At 38.4% G+C, this 22720-nt stretch overlaps 1 protein-coding gene across 3 annotated transcripts in view; it reads left to right on the forward strand.

Moving 5' to 3' along the window:
• LOC124369866 (neprilysin-2-like) overlaps positions 1–22720 on the forward strand; it is a 72458-nt gene that overhangs the window by 17636 nt on the left and 32102 nt on the right. For all 3 annotated transcript variants that reach the window (XM_046827998.1, XM_046827996.1, XM_046827997.1), the window contains 5 exons: positions 7259–7476; positions 9579–9734; positions 9964–10107; positions 10409–10505; positions 16791–16959. In XM_046827998.1, coding sequence (XP_046683954.1) covers positions 7259–7476; positions 9579–9734; positions 9964–10107; positions 10409–10505; positions 16791–16959 — 784 coding nt within the window. The remainder of the gene's footprint in view (positions 1–7258; positions 7477–9578; positions 9735–9963; positions 10108–10408; positions 10506–16790; positions 16960–22720) is intronic.

Here is a 22720-nt window from a genome sequence, read left to right on the forward strand (position 1 = left end):
GTAAAACAACCGATACATTGCCACTTTAGTAAAGGTAGTAAGTACGCACACTCCGTAGTTATTCGACCCAGTCTACCACTCAACAATTAAAATAGCACTCAAAACATAAGCATTTTACACATATTATGGAAAATGGATTATTTTTTAAGTTATTAAAAATCCAACGACATATTTTTTAAATGTAGAACTGAAATATTTAAACTTTAGTAAAGGTAATACTGGAGTAGGTTCTTAGCGCAACAATTCAAATTACTGAAGTGACAAGACATTATTAACTACCAAATGTAGGTTACTGGTAGTGCTCACATCGTTAAATGAATAACATGTATTTAAAGCTCCCGTGAGAAAATATATTACGTTGCAAGAAGACCTTCAATGCATCATCAGTCGTTATTAAACACCGCGCCCTTTGTTATTGGTAATGCTATTACTTCAGCGGATTTTCCGTCAGCCAGCTCATAAACGTGAATTTCACAATTTTACGATTAAGGATATTCTATAATAACTACAATCATTGTTACAGGGAATCCGTAAAAACGTCAACTATAAGAACCTGTCTGTTTACTGCTGTTGTCATAAAAACTAGATACATGGTGTAGTAAAATACTTCAATGTACTTCACAGTTGATTGATTACGCGCTAGTTCCAAACAAGTAGGTGTTTGTCAACCATACAGTATTGCAACAAAAATAATCGTCTCAGTACTTTATAATAACCGATGAAAAATTTAATGTATTTTGTATGACAATAAATTCAATACCATAAAGATGGATTAAATACACTTTATTCCTTTTACTTTATGACTACTAGCACTATCCTATAAATGATTGGTTAGTTAATAAAATATTTTGACGCAAAAATTATCGTGCTAAGAACCGGCTCAAGTACTACGCGTACTACCTTTCCTAAAGCTCCAATATTTAGTTTCTTCAACATCCAATTTACTTAACAATTTATGAATAATGAATTACTTGTTATTTACTTGTTATTATGAATTGTAAATATTTTTTCTAAACCAGAATTTTTTAATATTAGTAAAATGCTTTTGCTTTAAGTCAAAATTTAAAAATTGTCGCTATCTTAAAATTACTAGATGTAAAATGTTCTCTAGATGTAAAATGTATTATTTATTTATTTATTAGTTAATATTAATGATTAAACCCATACATAATTGAGTTAATTAAAAGTAAAAGTTTTATAGAAAAATGTGCTATAAAAATACATACATACACAATACAAATATTTAAAAGTCAAAATATTGTTAAAAATGAATTTAATATAACCGTTGGAACGTTCCACCAAAGAATCTGATAAAAGTTCTGAGTCACCCTGTTATAGAAACTTTGGAACGGGGGTGTTTTTTGCCATATGAGGATCATGTTTGGCGAAGTTATGAAAAACCTTTCGGTATGTGCTATCATGAATACAATTGCAATAGTTTGGCTTTGTATACAAAACCTAAATAAGCGGACTTTTATAATTTCTTTTTCCAAAGTTCAATATTTCTCTTTATTTCTGAAATATATGTTGATTAACTTTGGACGTTAACTAGTCACAAATACCGCTTAGAAAGGCCTAATGTAGTCTTAGTACTGATAAAATTATGGTTGCAGAAAAAAATTCAAGAGTATTGTCAACTGCAAGTCTTAAAGTTTGTTCTGCCATGCTTTCTTAAGAATGGATATGATAAACAATTAGTCATTTAAAACTTTTACATCCTAGTAATTTAGAATTACTAGTCTAAAAAACCGATGCAGGAGCGTCATTATATTATACTGTTTAAGTAGTAGTTCTCTGTGACCATCTCTTTTCATTAGATTATTTTATGTGTGCAATGTAGACATAAATGTACCTTCAGTAATTCATGCACATAAATAAATTAAGACACATTTATACACGTATGGATATACAGTAAAGCAATCTGCCAATGCGTTAGGCTATAACAATGCTGTCAAACAGACAGACAGACACTAAGATACTGTTAAGAGGGTGTGGAAGAATGTTCTAGAAGAACTGGGAAACCCCTTTTTTGTAACAGAGGGCCAGGTTTCCTAGGCCTGGTAATTGCCTATCAGCCATCCGGCTTATTGTGCACCCTCTCCCAGGTTTAAGCTGTATCAAATCCCAGGCCTTTACAAAACCATGAGATCTTCTGAACAATGCTTTCCTGTTCCAACCCCTCTTCCGCATGCATAAGAACACCTAGGGACCTTGAGCGTTTGCTCTGTAATGCCGGACATTCAAATATGACGTGCTTGGCTGTTTCGTCAGCCTCGCCACATTTCCTGCACAGTGTTTCCTGAACTGGAATACCTATTCTGTTCAGGTGACTTCGGAATATCCAATGACCTGTAATAAAACCAGTCACCTTTCGGATCTCCGTTCTACTCATTCTAAGGGCATCTGCTGCAATGTTCCTTGATGGTCCCTTGAGCATCCGCTTTGCTTGTACATTCCCCTCAGTATTTCTCCAATGTTGTAGGTGTTTGTTAACCATCCACTTGGTAACTGATCTACGTGCTAAGTTATATGAGACCCCACACGTTGGTTCAGGACCGGTAAGAGGACAGTTGGCTCCCAAGTTAGCGCAACTGTCTGCCCCTTAATTTCCTGTGATTCCTCTATGTCCAGGCACCCAAGTTAGAATAACTTTATTGGTTTTCGCCAGCAATTTCATGACCTTATGGCATTCCCAGACTGTCTTCGAATTACAGTCATGGTTGTCCAAGGCCTGCAGAGCAGCCCTGCTGTCCGAGTTAATGTAGATGGTTTTGCCTTTGTAGCTCCTTTCCACATTAACTCTTGCACATTCTGCAAGGGCTGTAACTTCAGCCTGAAAGACAGTTGCCAGTTTACCTAGGCTAAAGCTTAAGTTAACACTAGGTCTGGCTCCCCAGACCCCTGCCCCAGTACCCTTCAGAGTCTTTGACCCGTCCGTGTACCAGGTTAGAGCCTTCTTCATGTAGTCAGGCTCACCTTTTGACCATTCCTTCCTTTCAACAATGTTGACTTGAAATGGTTTTTCCCAGTCCGTAACCTTTGACATTCTGTCAGACATCATTTCTAGAATATCCAGTTTGAGAATGTCAACGATCTTGGAGTGCTTACTAGCATAGTGATGATGCCAGTTCCCATTGCACTTCAGTCTGTAGGCAGCCATCCTAGCCTCTTCCTATGACGAATATGTCTAGAGGTGGGAGGTTTAGCGCTACTACCATAGCAGCGGTTGGTGTTCCTCTCATGGCACCCATTGTCCCAAGCATGCCAACCGCTGTACCTTTGACAGGTTTTTTGCGGCAGTTACCTGTTGGACTTTTGGCCACCATACCACTGAGCCATACACCATCATTGGCCTGATGACTCTGGTGTACAGCCAATGTGACATGTCGGGTCTAAGCCCCCATGTGCATCCTACCGCATGTCTCACCATCATCAATGTAGTCTGAGATCGGCTGATTATGTATTCCAGATGACTATTCCAGGTGAGTTTATCATCTAGTTTGACTCCTAGATATTTGAACTCCCTGCTTATCTGTATCTGGCCCCCACATAGGACTGGCTGTGTGATTTCCAGTTTCCTTCTACTTGTAAATGGTATCATGACGGTCTTCGAAGGATTCACTGCAAGTCCTTCTTCATCACACCATCGCTCCACAATGGCCAGTGCTCTCTGCATCATTTCCAGACACGTAACCATATGCTTGCCTCTTATGAGTATGACAACATCATCTGCATAGCCTTGAGCATACATACGCTGTTCATTCAGAGTCCAGAGTAAGTCATCCACAACTATATTCCACAGGCTTGGTGATAATACACCTCCTTGTGGACATCCTCGTTGCGTTTTGACCTCTCTTGTGACTCCGCACAGAGATGCCTGTGCTCTTCTGCTCTTAAGCATGTTACTTATCCATCTAACAACAGTTTTCTCCGTACCCCTGGATGTAAGCTTAGACACTATAGAGTGAGTACTCGTATTATAAAAAGCTCCTTCTATATCCAGGAATACTGCTAAAGCTATTTCATTTTGTTCAATAGCTTGCTCAATCTTGCCAACCAGACAGTGTAGGGCTGTTTCACAAGATTTACCTTTCTGATAGGCATGTTGATTTGGATGTAAGGGACTGTTGATGAGGACTGTGTCCATTAAATGCCTATCCAGAACCTCCTGCATGGTCTTGACGAAGAAGGATGTTAGGCTTATTGGTCTATAAGCCTTTGCAGCCTCATAGGAGGGTTTACCTGGCTTCGGGATAAATATAACCCTAGAGGTCCTCCAGGATGAAGGTATGACTCCTGTCGCTAGACTAGTTCTAAACAGAAGCAGAGGTATCACCAAGTCCCCCCTTTCCTACAGTAAAGCAGGAAAAATGCCATCGGTACCTGGTGATTTGAACGGCTTAAAAGACTCCAGGGCCCGTTTTATCCCTAAGTATTTGATAACAGTCTTTGCACAGTTCCAGTCCTCCTTAGACGAGCTATCTCTAGGTTCTCGCCGCCATTCACTAACAACTGTTTCACTGGTTTGAAAAGATCCTGGGAAGTGTGTATTCACTAAACACTGAAGAGTCTCCTCAGGATCCTTGGTGTGAGTCCCATCTTCCCTAAGTATAGTACGCACCACATTTATGGGGCTTCGAGCTAGGACTTTTTGGAGTTTAGCACAGTCAGGTACCTTATTAATACTCTGACAGAATTCTCTCCACGAGTTTCTCTTAGCTCTTCTCACCTCTTTATTGTACTCTGTTAGGGCAGCAGAGTAGCTATCCCAGTTCCCTGCATGTTTGCATGTATTATATGCTCTGCGAAGGTTTTTCCTCAAGGTTTCCAGCCCCTGGTTCCACCAACATGCTTTTTTCCTTGAGTTTTTTTCTATCACGGGGCAGGCTTTGTGGTACGATTCTTTCATGGCGTTTTTCAAAGAGTTCGCCATGTCCTCGACCCCTTGCCCCTGATACCCATTTTCCCTTACTAGATTGTTTTTAGCTCTGCATTGAAAGCTACCTAATCTGTTTTCTTTGGGTTTCTATAGGTCTCATATTTATTTTGTACGACCTCATGTCAAAGGTGATATACCTATGATCTGAAGCAGATCCTTCATCTAGCACACTCCAGTTTAAAACTTTAGTTGCAATATAGTTGCTAGCCAGAGTTATATCTAAGACCTCTTCTCTTACCCCTGTACCTCTTCTTTGTACAAAAGTTGGTTTACGGCCTTCATAATAACTAAGTTAGATTCTACTATAAAATTCAAGAGGCACTCTCCCCGATTGTTGATGTTGCTGCTCCCCCAAGCGGTGTGGTGGGCATTCGCATCACAACCGACAATCAGGTGCCTCCGCGTAAGGGTTCCGAACTCCACAATCCGCCTCATCTCCGCAGTTGGCGGTGGTTCTGGAGAATCGTATGGGAGGTAAACCGCTGCAAACAGGATTCTGATGTTGCCATCACTTGTCTGCAAGTGAACCTCTGTCACGGCTGTGTCTCTAGAACACATTTGTGCCATTTTTAGTGATTTGATTTTGTTACTGACATATATACATGCTCTAGGGTTGTTACTGCCAGAATCGTATATCAAATTACCTTTAGCGGTGCTCATCCCCATCACAAGACTGCCAACGGTCCATGGTTCTTGGATCAGGACCACGCCTATGTCGTCAGCCAGGATCTTCTGGCTCCTTGTCACTGGAATAGTGATAAAAGGAGGTGGCTTCCTCCCCTTGCCCTGCCACTCCCTTAGAAGTTGCAGCACAAGACGAGGATGGTACATCACCCACGATCCCATCTGGGACAATGGCTGATGCCGATGAGGATGCTAGTCCCCCACGGGGGGGAAACCCCTTATACAAAGAGATAATAGATGAATATCGTTGTTAAAAGAGGAGTGGTAAGTGGGGTGGGTCGGTTTTTTTTAATCCGACCGTCACCACTCTTTCTTATCTGAGCTAAGGATGGGCGCTGTGACCCTCCTCCATTCGTCTCGTGGGTTCTGGACTTCTCCACTTGAATGTTCTGGAAGCGCTAGTGGTCTTATAAGAAACTGTAGCAACGCAGCGAGTCGAGTTGGGCTGAAGAAGTGAACTCATGAAGTGACAGAAACTAGTGATCATACTCGTGACAGCTGGAGTTTTGTTATAGCCATTGAGTGTGTAAGTGTTAAATATAGTATCCACTGTAATTAGATAGTCAACTTAGCTCACAGTGGATTGTGTTAGAATACATTAGTGACAGTGAATTTGGTAAACAAGTAGTTTACTTAACTCCAGCCTGTATTATATTTAGATTTGTAAAATAAATAAATATTTAGTGGACTCAATATGCGCCGAGTGTTTCATTCAAGCAAACTCGTAACAAAACATTCTATGTATAATTACTTAATGAGAATCACCTCAGTTTATTACAAAATTTCTTTTTAGACCCGTAACAGTAGGAAGGAAATACTTCTGTCCAGGAGCCCTGGGCATCGAAGACGCCCTACACAAGTACATTTTGATTCCCATATCAATAAATAAATTACCTTCGTGAATTTCCATGATTTTTAGCCTTAATATTATTGTCTGCACCGGATGGTTGCAGTGAAAGCCATTGTCAAGTTTACATTCGTTTAGTTGAAATTCTAGCACATTTAGAATAAAAGTGGATATATAAGGAAAACCATCGACTCAGACCATATCAGCAGTTGTGTTAATAAAGGAAATTCGTACCAAAACTTGTTATCGGTAAGAACAGTAGACTATAATATTGTGGATCTACCCAAATAAGGACGCGACAATCAGTAAATAGGTGTACTAAAGATTTTACATTTATAAATTCTCTCTAGACGTCAGTGTCACATTTCCGCTTACAGTTAAAAATTTTCTCCTGCATAGTAATTATTTATAATAATAAATTCAAATCCAGACATCCATTACTGTTTTATGGCTTAAAAATTAATGTGTTGTCTAAATGTAATTAAAAATATGGAGTGCAACAATTAAGACAATAACTTTTAATACAAAAACAATTGCCACGGGATGAATTCATTAGTGGTGGACAGAATATATGGTGATTATACTCAGTAGTGATAATAACATAGTTAGGTGATAAAAATTTTCCCTCAATTTTTGGAGGTTCCAATGACTCATAATTAATTTAGAATATTCGTAATATCTGGACAATTATGCTCCTTAACTAACTTTACGACAATATCCTATATCGTGAATCTAATAAACTGAAGCACAACTGCTACAAATTCATATAAGAATGCTTTATTTTCTAGATAACAATACCACAAGAACAAAGGCGTGAATTTGAACGCATGTACAATTCCTACGAGCTGGAAGATCTAAGAACAGAGTTCGAGTGGGTAGACTGGGTAGCACTTCTGGAAAGCATAATGCCAGCGTCTGTGCAGCTCAGAAAAAACGAACTGATACTGGTCAAAGAAGTGGAATTCCTCAAAAAGCTTGAGGTGCTCCTACAGAAGCACTCTGATGAGTAAGTTGTAATACTTATAGAAAGGGGTATAGTCTGGTACCTATTTGTTTTTATCCAGCTAAAAGATTTTCTATTCTCTGCAGTTTCTATTTTTCTCTAAGTATTTTTATCTTTGTTAAAAAGGCAAGCTTCAAAGTAATGGATGTAAATGGGGTAGTTTAATATATTAGTAAAAATAATCATTAAAAATAGAATATCAGTGTCATAAAACTGATATTTATTTTAAAAATTACATTTTTAGGTGCAGTTGTGATATAATAAGTTTTACTGCTTTATCTGTAATCGTTCAGAAAATATTAAACTGAAGGAAGACTTTATTGACAACCCTGAACAATAAAAGTAATTACCGACATTCTATAGTCGAGTATTTGTTGTAGTGTGAATATTTTGTCCCAACCTGTTCTCTGCGTTCATAAGCTTCCTCGCTATAGTAATTTACATGTTAAATTTACAGAATAAATGGTGAAATATTATGTATTGAAATAAAGTAGGGTAAGAATAAATTGTTTTCGCCACCGAACTAAGTTGTTTTGACAAATATAGCTACGTCTTACTTTGGAATATTCATGGTGAAAGTCAAATACAATGACTACAAAATACATTCACAAAAATACATGAGTTTTGGTTACAATATTGTCTATAACATTTTTCTTCAAACAGATAATTCTACAATAATGATTATTATTCTTAGTATAACTTTAACTTCTACAACTACATTCACTTCTAATCAAAATCAACATTTTTACTTACACAATTTTTCTGTACTGAATTATTACAAATGTTTATTTTTTATCAAAAATCATCATACCTTTTTAACAACATACTTTTGATTTTTTTAAAACAGTTTTTCACTATTAAAATTCCTGATAAAATTTTCCAATGAGTTAAATAACCTAATAGACCGAGTATGAAAAGAATTAGTATATATTACTGTTCTATGTAAAGGATATTACAAGGCATTTTAACCAAATCTTGTTTGGCGTAAATGTACATCTCTCATAAATTTATACTTTTAATATAGGTATCCCGGCTCTTCTCTTTCAAGTGTTTTGTAAGCCAAAGACAGCTTATTATACTCTAATCTTTCTTTTATTTTCATAACATTGAATTACCTATAATAATTAGTTACATGTTGATCTAATCTTAGTTTGAAAATAAATCTTACACAAGCATTTTGAGCTCTCTATAACTTACTTAAAAGAGTATTATTTACATCACTAAAAGCAACACTAGCGTAATCAAAAAGTGGAAATACTAATGACAAAACCATCATCTTTCTAACCTTCTCTGTTGGATAAAAACATAAACGTCTAAACTAATATAAACATTGGAACACTGTTATATGTATGTAATCTAATTGATCTGACTATGACAAATTATTCATTATTCTTAAACCTGGATTGTTTATTGTGTCTTCATATGCTAATTAATTATTATCAGTTATGACTTTAGGAATATTTTCCAGATTTATTGTATTTAATAATGTACTTGTACCCATGATTATTGGTTTACACTTTGCAATATTAAGTTTCAAGCCATGGTTATTGCACCATTGAATAAGTGTACTTAAATCTGAATTCAAGTAATAAACAGCATCAACTATTCTATTAACAAAAGAATGAGTATACATTTGTAAGTCATCTGCATAAAGCATTGTTTTAGTGAAAATTAATGAATCACACATTCTATTTCTGTGTAAAGTAAACAATAGAGCTGATAATGTAGATCCTTGCGGAACTCCTACTGCGTAACATTTCCATTCTGACAATAAACCATTACTTGTTCTGATTCTTTGTTGTCTAAACAAAAAGAAAGAGAGAGAGAGAGAGAGACAGAGAGGAGAGAGAGAGAGAGAGAGAGAGAGAGAGAGAGAGAGAGAGAGAGAGAGAGAGAGAGAGAGAGAGAGAGAGAGAGAGAGAGAGAGAGAGAGAGAGAGAGAGAGAGAGAGAGAGAGAGAGAGAGAGAGAGAGAGAGAGAGGAGAGAGAGAGAGAGAGAGAGAGAGAGAGAGAGAGAGAGAGAGAGAGAGAGAGAGAGAGAGAGAGAGAGAGAGAGAGAGAGAGAGAGACAGAGAGAGAGAGAATTTAATTTTTACTGTGGTCAGAGTTATTGCCAACTACATGATGTGGCAAGCAGCTAGAGGTATGACGGACCATCTGACTAAACAGATGAGGAATAGGAAGATGGAATATCTCCGTGCCACGGAAGGGATAGCTGCGCGAGAGCCCCGGTGGAAGGAGTGTATCGGAGTCGCTTCAAGGTTAGTGTGTAACATCATCTTAAATATTTCAATTAACCTTAAGTAAACGTTATACAAACAGAAGCTTGAAGGATAACATAATGCTGATTTAAATTTCTCTTGTCAAATATGTGGTGGACTTCCCAATTAGTTGTTTGTGGGATTGACGTTGATATTTCTAAATGATCAAATAGTAAATTCTAAAATAAACAATAATATATTGTTCTCTCAGCTGATTTATCTATTTTAGACTTCCACTGGCCCTCTCTTCAATGTATGTTGAGAGATACTTTGATGATACCTCCAGAAAGGTAGCTCTGAATATGACCAATATGATACGTGAGGAGATGATGCGTGGCATTCTAGAACTAGACTGGATGGATGAAGAAACCAAGTAAGTAATAAGCTGCGTAAGACTTCCGAGAAGGTATAACTAAAATAGACCAACGTGTTATACTTGGGTAAAGGGTAAAATATGTTCTGTACAAGCATTATGCGGATGAGATGTGTTGTCTTACTTGCAATAACATAACCTTTATAAGACTAACAACAGTATTTCATAAATTCTATCCTATGATGAGTAATACAAATGTATTTTGTTAATAAGTTTGTATTTTAGTGTTTTACTACAAATTATTAACATTTGAACCAATAATGCACAACTCGTTACAAAATTATTGACATACAATTTCCAGAATGCGAGCCGTGTACAAGGCATATCACGTTGTTCAACATATTGGCTATCCTGATGAGCTGAAGGATATAAACAAAATTGAAGAATTCTATAAAGGGGTAAGTAATATACAAGGAATTGGTAGTATTGATAGAGATTAACTGCATTTTACAGTGTGCCACAGTAAATTTGGGTTTGCCCTCCAGAGGTAACGCTATTTGCCTCCATATATCTCAATTTATCTCAAGAACTAAAGAAGTAAGTTCTTCCTTTGCGTTTTCTTCCGTTTCACACAATAAATTTAAAGAATTAATGAACAGGATAACAAGCACTGCAATTGGTGCGGATGGAATATCCATAAGAATGGTTTGGGGTTTGAGTCCTTACTGCATTGGTGCAATGACTCACCTTATAAACTTCTCTTTAAGAACCGGCACTTTTCCTACCAGCTGGAAGGGGAGTGTGGTGATACCTCTTCCAAAAGTACATAACCCTACTTCTATATCCCAGTTCCAGCCAATATCAATTCTTCCAGTTCTGACCAAAATACTGGAAAAAGTTGTTTCAGAGCAGTTTGTCTTATTTTTGGAATTTGAAGGGCTGTTACCGGAGTCTCAGTAGGATTTCGGAAAGGTTTTAGTGCATGCTCGGCACTCCTCAGTCTAGTGGATGACATGATTTCAGCTAAGGATGTTGGTTTGGAGAGTTTTATGACTGCATTGGACTTCTCACAGGCCTTTGACTCGGTAAACTTTGAGTTGATGCTGGTAAAGCTGGCTTTCTATCAATTTGATAAAACTTCGGTTAGATGGTTCTCATCTTATTTATCTGGACGAACGCAGAGCACAAAGGTTGACGGGAAATTGTCATCAGCAATTCCTAGATCAGTTGGAGTTCCTCAAGGCAGTTGCCTGGGATCCATTCTCTTCCTCATATATACCGCTGATCTGAGGTATCAGTTAATATACTGCTTGCTAAGTTCCTATGCTGATGAGTCTCAGCTTTTGTTGTCTTATCGAACCGGTGAGTCGGCTGAAGCTGCACGTAAAGTCAACAATGACTAGGAGAGAGTAAAGAGGTGCTCAGATGATCATGGTCTTCGGCTAAACTCCGAAAAATGTACTGTTTTGTTAGTAAATGGCTCATCTTTGGATGGCCAATCGGTAAAGTGCATGGCTGAAGGTTGTATACATGTAGAGGGTAAGCCTTTACTTCTTGTAATACGTTGAAGGTTCTTGGCGTCACTCTTGATTGCCAACTCTACTTTTCTTACTACTTGAAATTCATATGTAAAGATGTTACAACCAAGTTGAAATTTATATCTAAGCTAAGCACAATACTCCCAGTCTCTTCTAAATTAGAAATTATAAGATCAACAAGTTTCCCATTTTTTTCCCATTTTTCCCATCAACATATGACCTTTCAACCTTTGCTTTTTGTTTAACACTGGAAAACGTGATGGTTCTAACCCGCTTACAGAATAGAGCATTGAGATTTGTTTACGGTTTGAGGAAGTTTGATCACATAAGCGAGTACCGATTAAGTGCTTGGGTGATGTCGATGGTTGCTCCCATTTTCAAACCTTTAAGCTGATTCATAAGGTTCTTCAGACGAGAAGGCCGGAATGTCTTAGGAGAAAGCTGGTTTTTAGGCACGGGGTGAGTCAGCGCTGTCCTCGATAGGATGGTCTATTAAACCAACCAAGGACAAGTTTAGAGACAGGGAAAAAGGAATTTGGACACTTTTGACCAAAAAAATATAATGCTCTGCCCACTGCAATAAAGCACCTCAGCCTCTTAATATTGAAGAAAAGCTTCACAGGCATATTTAAGTGATAAAGTTACTCATAATTTTATTATTGTGTGATCTATGTATAATGTATTTTGTACACTTTGACAGGAGTTGTCATGAAAGGCAGAGTTTGTACTTTGATGAACGCTCGACCAATAAAGACGTTTTTATTTTTTATTTATTATTCATTCAATTTCTTAATTAGGAAACCAAACTTCCTTAAACACACTGAATAAGGTTAGTAAAGTTCTCTATAAATAAATTTCCCAAAATACTTAGTTTTCACACAACACACAGTTTGGGTAACTTCATTGCACACAATTATTAGTTTTTGCACCTTAAGATTCAAAGCACTTCTAGTTCGAGTGAATTATATTTTCGACGCCAATGTCGAGAATATATTATATTGTTATATATGCTATGTTGTTCTGGCTATGGACAGAGAAATGCGTCAAAAAGTCATATTTTTGGCCATTCTAATTTACTTCATTTTTAGTATTTTTTTGTTTCATACTGGTATTGCCTTGTTTTCCGACCAAGAAAATAAATTTCACATATCAGTGAATACTACCTTTTTAAAAATACAACTAAAATAGGTTTAATAAATGTATATTAAAAGTGTTATAGCAACTTTGCCTTTTATGTTCTTTAATTACTTTTTTATTTGTTTCTATATGTTAAATCTGCAAAACGTCATAACGTCCTTCATTTTGAAAGTTTGTAAAAACGGAAAAGACGTAATCCTTTTTGAGAATTATAAACTTCGTTAATCATATTCTGTAAAATGTGGAGAAGTAGTGTGGCCTAGGAAGAATTGCAAAGCGTCAGTCAGAACCGACAGCGAAAAGACAATTATACATTCTTCTAGTGCGACTTACAATAGCCCTCACCACGTTACCATGAGTGCTTTGCAGACTGCCACTCCATCCCGAAATGCTACAGTCTCCTCTGCTGACACCGCAGATGCCAGTTCTCCGGGAAGCTCGACCAACGGGTATCGCTGGACCCGCGTGTTGAGAACGCCGCGCTTAAGGAGAAAATAAGAAACCTCAGGCAGAGATGCAGGTTGTGCTCGACCTCTTCATCTACTCAGATCAGAGGCTTCTTCAATATACCGAATAAATATTCCTGCACCCCTCTTCCAAGACCGTCCAAACACCAAGCAACGAAAAAGAGATCAGCTGCGCACTAGACGGCCTGGAATAGCCTCAAAGAAAAATTAAGGAGCTTGAGGAAATGATAATAAATCTTAAACAACCATGCTAGATAGGCACTATCTTCATAGAAGAGCCTAAGATGCGTAGAAATTGAGAGTTGACAGTTAAAAATGATAGGATGCACCAACCGTCCATCATGCCAGTTAGACTAACTGCCTCAACTAAACCTGTATATAGCCTAACATATCCCATGTGACAGCTTATGAAGGCCCGAGTCGGATAGAAGAGCTTTTTTACTGTAGTAAGAAAGAACAGGCGGAAAATCAAAGCCAAAGGCAGAAAAACATCAGAAGTAAAGCTTCCAAAAACAATCCGACTTCTGATACCTCCCTTTACATCCCATTCCTAACAGTTACGTAGATGGTAGACAGCCATATCCACGGTTTGGTGAAGTTCGTGGAGAAGAGTGTGCGATCAGGCACGATAATAAGAGGAGTACTATGTAAGTCTGAAGGCGGTCTGCTGGATATCAGACCTACCTGTTCACCACCTCTAGACTTCTGTTACGTGTTTATCGCGGGGACCAATGATGTCGACGATGGAAGAGAGGATGTCGTGTTCTCCCATCTTGAGTCCGTCCTGACTTCGTCCAAGGAAAAATATAAAGCTGTTAATTACTATCACCACCGGGTTCGACGTCAGCCCCAACAGCCCCCTTCACAACACCGTCTACTTGGTGAATAATTATATGGTCGTACTTTGTTACCGTCATAGCGGCGTAGAGTTGCTTGACACTAGCAGCACGGAAAGGCAGCAATCACTACTCTCCTCACGGACTCCACCTACAAGCAAGTGGGAAGCGACTCCTACCCCACCCATTGTGTGGAGACTGGCCAACATAAAACCGCTGCCTCCTCAACCTTTCCCTGTGCGGACGTACGCCCGCCTGCATCTGCAGCTATTGCAGTCATCCAGCTCCTCCAGTACTCCAGCAGCATTCCGTGACAAAAACCTTTTTAGGGAACCCATTTCAAAACCGCGCAATAGTTTGACCAAGTCAAATTATGAATTAATAAACTTTAAGCTGCTTCACCAAAATTTCCAATTTGCAACAAACAAAATAGAAGAATTTGTTTATGTGCGAAGATCTGCACGCGGATCTTCTTGTTATAACCAAAAACTGGTTTATCAACGAAAATATCCAGTTTTGCAAAATAAAAAATTAAAACTGACCTATGCGTACTGCCATCTTCACTCTAAACGAGGACGCGTTGTATTTTGTTATCAAATTTAAAGAGCCATGATATTCGAACGAGAGGCCAAAATTTAAGAAATCGTAAGAGACACTAGGCTATACAATTTAGCTCTCCTTAACAATTCGTTTTCAAAAGATAAGTAGGAATATTTAACCTAAATCACTCAGTTTAACAGCGAGAGATTTGTACATGAATAGCCTGTGCTGCGCGGATGGAAACGCATCCCGTCCTCTGGTAATGTACTCATGAATATCCCTGCTCCGCGTCACCTCGCGTGTGAAACGACAGTACACGATGGCCTCGTACAGGTAGAGCCTGTGCTGCGCGGATCCAAACGCATCCCGTTCTCTGGTAATGTACGCATGAATGTCCCTGCTCCGCGTCAGCTCGCGTGTGAAGCGACAGTACACGATGACCTCGCAAATATAGAGGGCCGGTGAGGTCAGAAAATAAGGTTCTCTGGAACAATGTCTGCAGCATTTTCTGATTCCTGTCTTTACAATGAAACTTATATCTTTCTTCTGAAGGGCGTAATACCTCAGGTGATGAACATTAGCACACTCTCCCTATAAAGTTATGCCTTATGATATACGTGGGTAAACTAAGTTATTCAATAAAATAGTAGAGGCAATTTTCAATAAATGTTTTCCAAACATTGTAGAAGCGGTTCTTTTTTTCTGTAAAGTATCAACGTTTCCATTAGGAGATCTATACCATACATTAGATGAACGTGACCCCAGAATCCAGTAGTCAAATTTGGGACAGCGACAGATTCCAGACGTTGTACCAGAGGAAGATGAACTAAAGCTCAATATTTAATTTGGTTAGTTAAATTAAATATTTATTAGAATCTTTGTAAACAATAACAAATCTGCAAAACCTATAGATATAGACATATATATTAGACTATTTGTACTAGTAAAATAACAAGAACGAAATTTGTTATACTGAAATAGTCTATCATGAACCTGTTTCAGAATAAAGTGTGGGCTTTTTTAATTTTATTAATTTGAGTATAAGATTTTAAAAGAATTTTTAGTGGAATAGAATGCAATTAATAATTTAATACAACGTAAATAGGACCACTACTTTCACGAGAGTAAAATTTGTTAAATCAAAGTGGGTTATATAACAATAGACATACGCTCACAAATTTATAAACTTGACTTTCGTCAAAAAAGTGCAGCTGTCAATATTATAAAATAATATTTTCGACAAAAATTGCCTTAATTTGTATTGCGCAAAGTAAAACGCACAATAACGTTAATTTTACACAAGAAAATATTTGCGATAAGTTACAGTTGTTGAGTTTAAAAAGACTCCCATGAAAAGCGGATTTTTGACATAAATAATCTTTGTAGTAGAACTGTAAACAAAATAGAAAATTGTCAACTTTTTTATTCTCTTATTACAAGAGAAGCTTAGAAAATTGAACCTAGTCATATAAGGACCTTTGCACTGTTTTCGGAGTGACAGGATATTTTGGATGGGTAATATTGGAAGTAGGGGCCACCTCCTGTCGAGATTCATAAGGAAAAATTCTAATTTTTAGTCGCATCCTTTCGGAAGAAAGCTAAGCCAGCTCTGAACCAGCCTCTCCAGTCAAAGCAGGCAGGGGGTGGCACACCCTTATTTCTAGGCTGACTCTTAAGGAACAAACTTCACCAACTCCATCAGTTATCTTCCGTAGTAGACTAGACTTATCAAACTTGCGCCCCAGAATCTTTACATTTGTGGTTAGTGATCTGCTGCTCCTGGACACCCATAAGCTTGCCAGGATTTAAGTGACACATCGGTTTTTGCTGTACCCATCCTCAACGTTAAGAAAATCTTTATAATACCATGGCATAATGTTTTTAAAAGACATTAAGTAATTTAAGCATGAACAGTGTTAAAGGTGTTACCATCAACGTTAAGAAAATATTCAACGCTGTTCATCCTTAAATTTATTAAATATGTTTTTACAATAAAAAAATTATGAAACGGATGTTACAAATATTTAAAAGACATTAGAATTAGAAAGTATCTTTCTGCTCTAAATAATATATTATCGATATAATTGTGTATATTTTCCCCCTCATCACATAGTAGAAGACGCAATTGGGATCTAACTTTTTAACCCATTCACGATGTGAAAATTGGATTAGGGATTGGGAATTTGATGCCTTGCCAACTCTGCTGTAAGAGTTTTGTTTCCCAGCTGGACATCGACCAGGATCAGTACTTTGAGGCGTTGATCGATCTGTCTCGTTGGGAAAACGACTACATGTTCCGCCAACTGCGAGAGGTGGTGAACAGGACAGACTGGAGGTCACATGGTACAGTCACTGAAGTAAACGCTTTCTATGTTCCTTGGGAGAATTCCATGGGTAAGTAGACAGTATTTATTCACTATTATGATGATATTATCTCAGAAAAGTGTATCGATGCTTCACGCTGAATAACCTTGGTTTACAACTGTCAATTTATCACAATTCTTTTGTATCACCTTCCACTATGATTTCTTAACTTAAGCAACTAATATATATACAACAAACTAACTATCGATATATTCATAAAATATTAAAAAAATATAACTGATCTATGCGTTTCATGCGTATATCTCACAATCCGATTATAATGGTTGTTAAAGGCATAACCTTTATAGCTGTGGAGTTAAATTTGTTGGCAACCCTGAATCTGAATAGAATAACACTCTTGTTAATGCATTCAAAACTTTTAATTATGTGTGACTAAACAGCTGGCTTAAATTTGGTAAAATGAGAATATATATATATATATATATATATATATATATATATATATATATATATATATATATATATGCTATCTTAGTCAGGTAACGAAATAGAAACACAAGATTCAATATGCAGAACAATTATTAGTGTTTCATGTTTTGTCAAATTTGATTTTGTGAAAAATTTGAACTACATAAACTATATGAAGATAGTCTTCTGCGTCGAATGTATGATTATCTCTTTTAGACACCTTGACGAAGAACCACCGTTAACATGCCGTTATAATTAATATTGATGCGTGATAGATTATATTACAATTATGGTACGGAATGTTCCAAAAGTCTAAGCTTCTATATAGATGAAAATAATAAAATTTTGTTCTTTTAATTAAATACACTGTATTTTTCACTTCCTACTATTAAATTGCAAACTCTCTTTATGTGTATGTCACCAAGACTTAAATTGAACCACCTTTCATTACTGAATCGAGCTGAAATTGAGCAATAAACTCAAATCCTAAAATATGTTAATAACCAAGATAGAAGGAAAAAATTACACGGGCTGTACCCTATTGGCCTAAACAATTGAAGGAAATTTCTACAAGAAATATATTTGGCAAATAAATAGTCTGAATTTCAGTAACATTTTCAAACAATGGTTTTATTAACAACTGGCAGTTATCGGTGGCGTCACACACAGTGGCTAAATTAATTTAAAATATGGCTGTGCTGTTATAAACAATATTTACACAGAACAGTAGATTGCAGAGCTAAACGGAGGGCGGAACAAATTAGGCAACCGGTCTCCAATCAAATAAGAACTCTTCCTTTTCGTAGCATCCACATCGCCGGTTCAAGTCCAAGTACCTGATTAAACTTTTTGCTAATTCAGTAAACACATTTAATTTTATTACACTTTTTATATTTTATAATCTGTTACTTATTTATATAATTGTTATCTACTTGTTTATTTATATAATTGTAATCTACTTATTTATTTATATAACTGCTATCTACTTATTTATTTATATAATTGTTATCTACTTATTTATTTATTTATCTTTAAAGTTTTTATTGCGTTGACTATTTCTAACAAACTAGAACTTCTGACATGAGTTTAAAAATTGAATTCACAAAAAATGGGAAACCAAACATTCTGTTTAACAATAATAAATACCGTGAAAGCTACTCATTAAAGTCTGGAGAAATTATTTGGCGCTGCCTGGGAAGGAACTGTGGAGCCACAATTAAATCTAATTCAGAGAGGACGACCGTTACTACAGTCAACTGTAAACACTCGGGTCCACACCCTGTTACGATGAGAGCCCTTACATCTCCACGGATGAGCTCATCGTTGCCGGCTACTCCACCCGCGGCCGAGACCACTACGCCCCGCTCTTCTACGACGCCTTCTCCAACGCACCCTGGGTCTCCCATTGAGGCGCTGACACAAACTGCAACGTCTGGCTACCCGTCACCCGCTACGCTCGTCACACCATCTCCTGCCGTATCATCGCCCGATGCCGTCTCGGACTCCGCCCTTCCTCGGAGTTCAAGTGGGTTGGAAGCCGAAAACTTGGAATTGAGGAGGCGTATCGACCAACTTACGGCTGAACGAGAACAAATTCTCGACCACTCTATTCAGTCGGACGGATGTCTTCTCCAATTCACCGATCAGCTGTTTGTAGCGAATTTGTCGACGATCAAGACTCCTGGTGGCCGTACAGCTGATTGTGCCGTACAATGTGACCTGTCGTCGTCTACTGCCTGCCAAGACCCGCGCTGCAGTGAGATCCGCAACTTAGATGCCAGCCTCAAGACCACCGTGGAGGTGCTGGAGGCTGAGTTGGAGTGTTTTAAGGCTGAAACGGTGAAGAAAAGTAAGACTCGGAGCGATTCAGAAAATGAGGGCTGGGTGGTGGTACAAAATAAATCAAAAAGAAATTCAAAAAGTAACCCAAAATCTGAAAATATTTTATCCGAGCATAAGCGCCATATAAAATCTGTTCAAAAAAACCAAAATTCAAAATTCAAATTAACAAAAAATGCCCACAGGAACAACATCTCAAATATATCGCACATCCATCATCCAGGTAATAACCACCCCTAAAATGTTAAGGGTTCGGAGAAAAAAAAGTTGCCATTTCCAGCGGTGTATATCGAGGGTGACAGCCATGTCCGTCATCTGATCGGCCTTGTTCGACAGCGCGTGAGTCCATCGACCAGGGTGGGCGGCACCTGCAGGCCGGGGGCCAAGCTTCTGACGGTGACTGATAATGGTCTACCTCCGCCTGGGAGCTGCTATGTCCTGTTCGCTGGAACAAACGATGTCGCCGCCGATGAGTCTTATACCATCTTCGACCACCTAGAGCGACAGTTAACTGCTCGCCTCAGCTCGTCGGCCGTCATCGTGTCAACTGTTCCGCATCGACATGATCTCTCTATGGACCACGCCGTGAACCAGCGTATTGCCCTCGTTAACTTCTACATCGAGGAGCTGTCTGTTCGATATAAAGGAATAGAGGTGCTAAATTTCAACGAGATCGGAAGACGCTGGTTTACCCAACACGGTATGCACTTGCGACTGCCTGGCAAGCGGCTGCTGGCTGAGCTTCTGTTGGGGTGTCTTGATCGTTTCGGTCAGTCACCAACCATCCGACCCCCAACCTCGCCTGCTCATGCTGCCTCTTCTTGTGGGGCCTCTTCCACTCCGTTGTCTTCACTGCCTGTGCAAGATCGCCAACAACTGAGCTCGGAGGCACTATCTCCAACGGCAGTGCAGCCTGTGGAGCCGGTAATCGTTGGGTCCAGTACATCGAGACTAGTTCCTCTACTTATGACGCCAGGACCTGCTTCCTCGAGATTCGCGCTGGTGCCATCTCCAGAGGGCGCGATGACACGTCCTGGCAATAAGACATTCGCCGAGGCCGTCAACAGCTGTCCGCCTGCCACCTCATCGCCGGTGCCTTTGGTCAAATTTTATTCTGTTTTTTTAGGGGCCCCACGCCTGGCCGACGAACAAAATTAACTGACGTTACCCAACAAATACAAACGAGTTCAAAATTTCTCAATCAGATTCAAATCCGACTGCTTCACCAAAATGCCCAATCTGCCACTAACAAGCTTGACGAAATTCAACTGATGTGTCCAGAAATGAAAACAGATGTACTTGTATTAACTGAGAACGGTTTTAATGACAAGAACATCGACCTATGCAAAATTCCATATTTCACATTGGCTAATTCATATTGCCGACAACTTTCCAAAGGAGGAGGAGTCGCCATTTTTGTTAGAAAAAATTATACTTTTTCTCCATTTTCACCCATAAAAACTAGCGAAAAAGATTTTGAAGCAGTTGGGATAAAATTCAATTCAAACAGATCAAAATTAACCGTCATCGGAATCTATAGGTCTCCCAATGGCAATGAAGAAAATTTTTTTACACATTTTGAAGCCCTACTGATGGATTTGACTAGACATCAACAGGATTATGTCCTAATGGGTGACTTCAACATTAATGCAATGGACACTAATCATCCTTCCACCAAACGATTTGTCGACTTGTTAAGGTCATTTGACCTAGAATTGTTAGTCAAAAACGCCAACGCGTGTGACACATTCAACACAGTCGACAATTGACAACATCATCTCCAATCTATCAAGTGTCGCAGTGTCCGTGGTCAATACAGCTAACTCGGACCACTATGGCCAAGAGGCCATAATTAGTGGAGTAAAAATCGAGAGGGAGCTAAAAATCACGAAAACAATAAGAGACTTAAGGCCAGGAAACATCGCTCTTCTCAACACTTCCCTTTCTAAAGAAAATTGGAAACACCAAGATTCAATTCATTCAGTAGATGAGCATTTTAAAAGGTTTAGTGATACACTCAACTTTCATCTTGACATGTACTGTCCACTCAAAACCATAAAAGTTTGTCCCAAAAGGGTAAACAACAAATGGATAACTAAAGGAATTTTGGTTTCTAAAGAAAAACTAAAGATTTTCTCAGAAATCCAAAAAAACGTCCCAAAATGAAGAATTCAAGCGGTTTTTTCGAAATTACAAACGAATTTATAGAAAAGGTATCCAAGCTGCAAAGGCATAATTATGATGTTTCCAAATCGATTATATCTTCCAAAAATATTTCTAAAACTGCATGGGACATCATCAACAATAAAAAATCAAGTAACAAACAAATCAAATTAAAAAGTGGTGATAGACTTGTGGAGGACGCGGTGGAGGTTGCAAATAGGTTTAACAGATTCTTCGGATCTGTGGCTTGTGAGCAAGGCCCTTGCCCATCACCCCCACAAGGAATCACAAGACGTAGGCAGTGTCCAGTAGCCTCCCTGGCACTGGCACCTGTCGTTGAGGAAGAGCTTGAAAAAATAATTCAGCAGCTCCCAGCCAAAAAAAACAAATGATTTAAATTCAATGTCAACGTGGCTCATAAAAAAATGTTCAAAGCATATTGTGAGACCATTAACCCAATTAGTAAATTTCTCTTTTGAACAAGGAGTTTTTCCCTCACTCCTCAAAACCGCTAAAGTAACCCCTATTTTCAAGAAAGACGATCCCCAATCCCCACACAATTACCGGCCTGTCTCAATTTTGCCAGTTATGAGCAAAATATTCGAAAAGCTTTTCTTGACACGAATGCTTCAATTTTGGAATAAACACAACCAGCTATCGGAAGACCAGTTTAGCTTCAGGAAGGGCAAGTCGACAATAGACGCAGTTGTAAATCTTGTCGACATGGTTGTAGAGGGACTAGAACGTCGGGATCACACATTGAGTGTGTTCCTGGACTTATCGAAAGCATTCGACTGTGTTGACCATGTTACAATGCTTGACAAACTTGAATCTCATGGCATCCGAGGCATGCCTCTCCAGTGGCTCAGATCATTTCTAAGCCATAGAACTCAAATTGTCCAGATCTCAAATAAATTATCTGAACCAATTCACCTGAGTTATGGTGTCCCACAGGGCTCAATTCTCAGTCCAATTCTCTGATCTATGTCAATGATGTAGGTTCATCACTTCTGCACGGAAGACTAGTGCAGTATGCTGATGACACGACTCTCTGTTTCACTAGCAAATCAAAATTGACTTTGGAACAGCATAGTTTTGTTGAAATTAACAACTGTGTCCACAATTTTAACAGCCTCAATCTTAAAACAAATTCTGCAAAATCCAATTTTATAAATTTTGCTTTACAACCAGTAGATAGTCATGATGAGGCAGCTGTTATGTTGGCTGACACTATGCTGGAAGAAGTATATTGTTCGAAATTCCTGGGAATATACCTAGATCGAGGGTTGACTTGGAATGATCACATCGACCACGTTTGCTCCAAATTGGCCTCAGGCATTTATGTTTTGAGGTCTCTAGC

The sequence above is a fragment of the Homalodisca vitripennis genome, chromosome X, assembly GCF_021130785.1.
Source record: "Homalodisca vitripennis isolate AUS2020 chromosome X, UT_GWSS_2.1, whole genome shotgun sequence".
Taxonomy (NCBI): Eukaryota; Metazoa; Arthropoda; class Insecta; order Hemiptera; family Cicadellidae; genus Homalodisca; species Homalodisca vitripennis.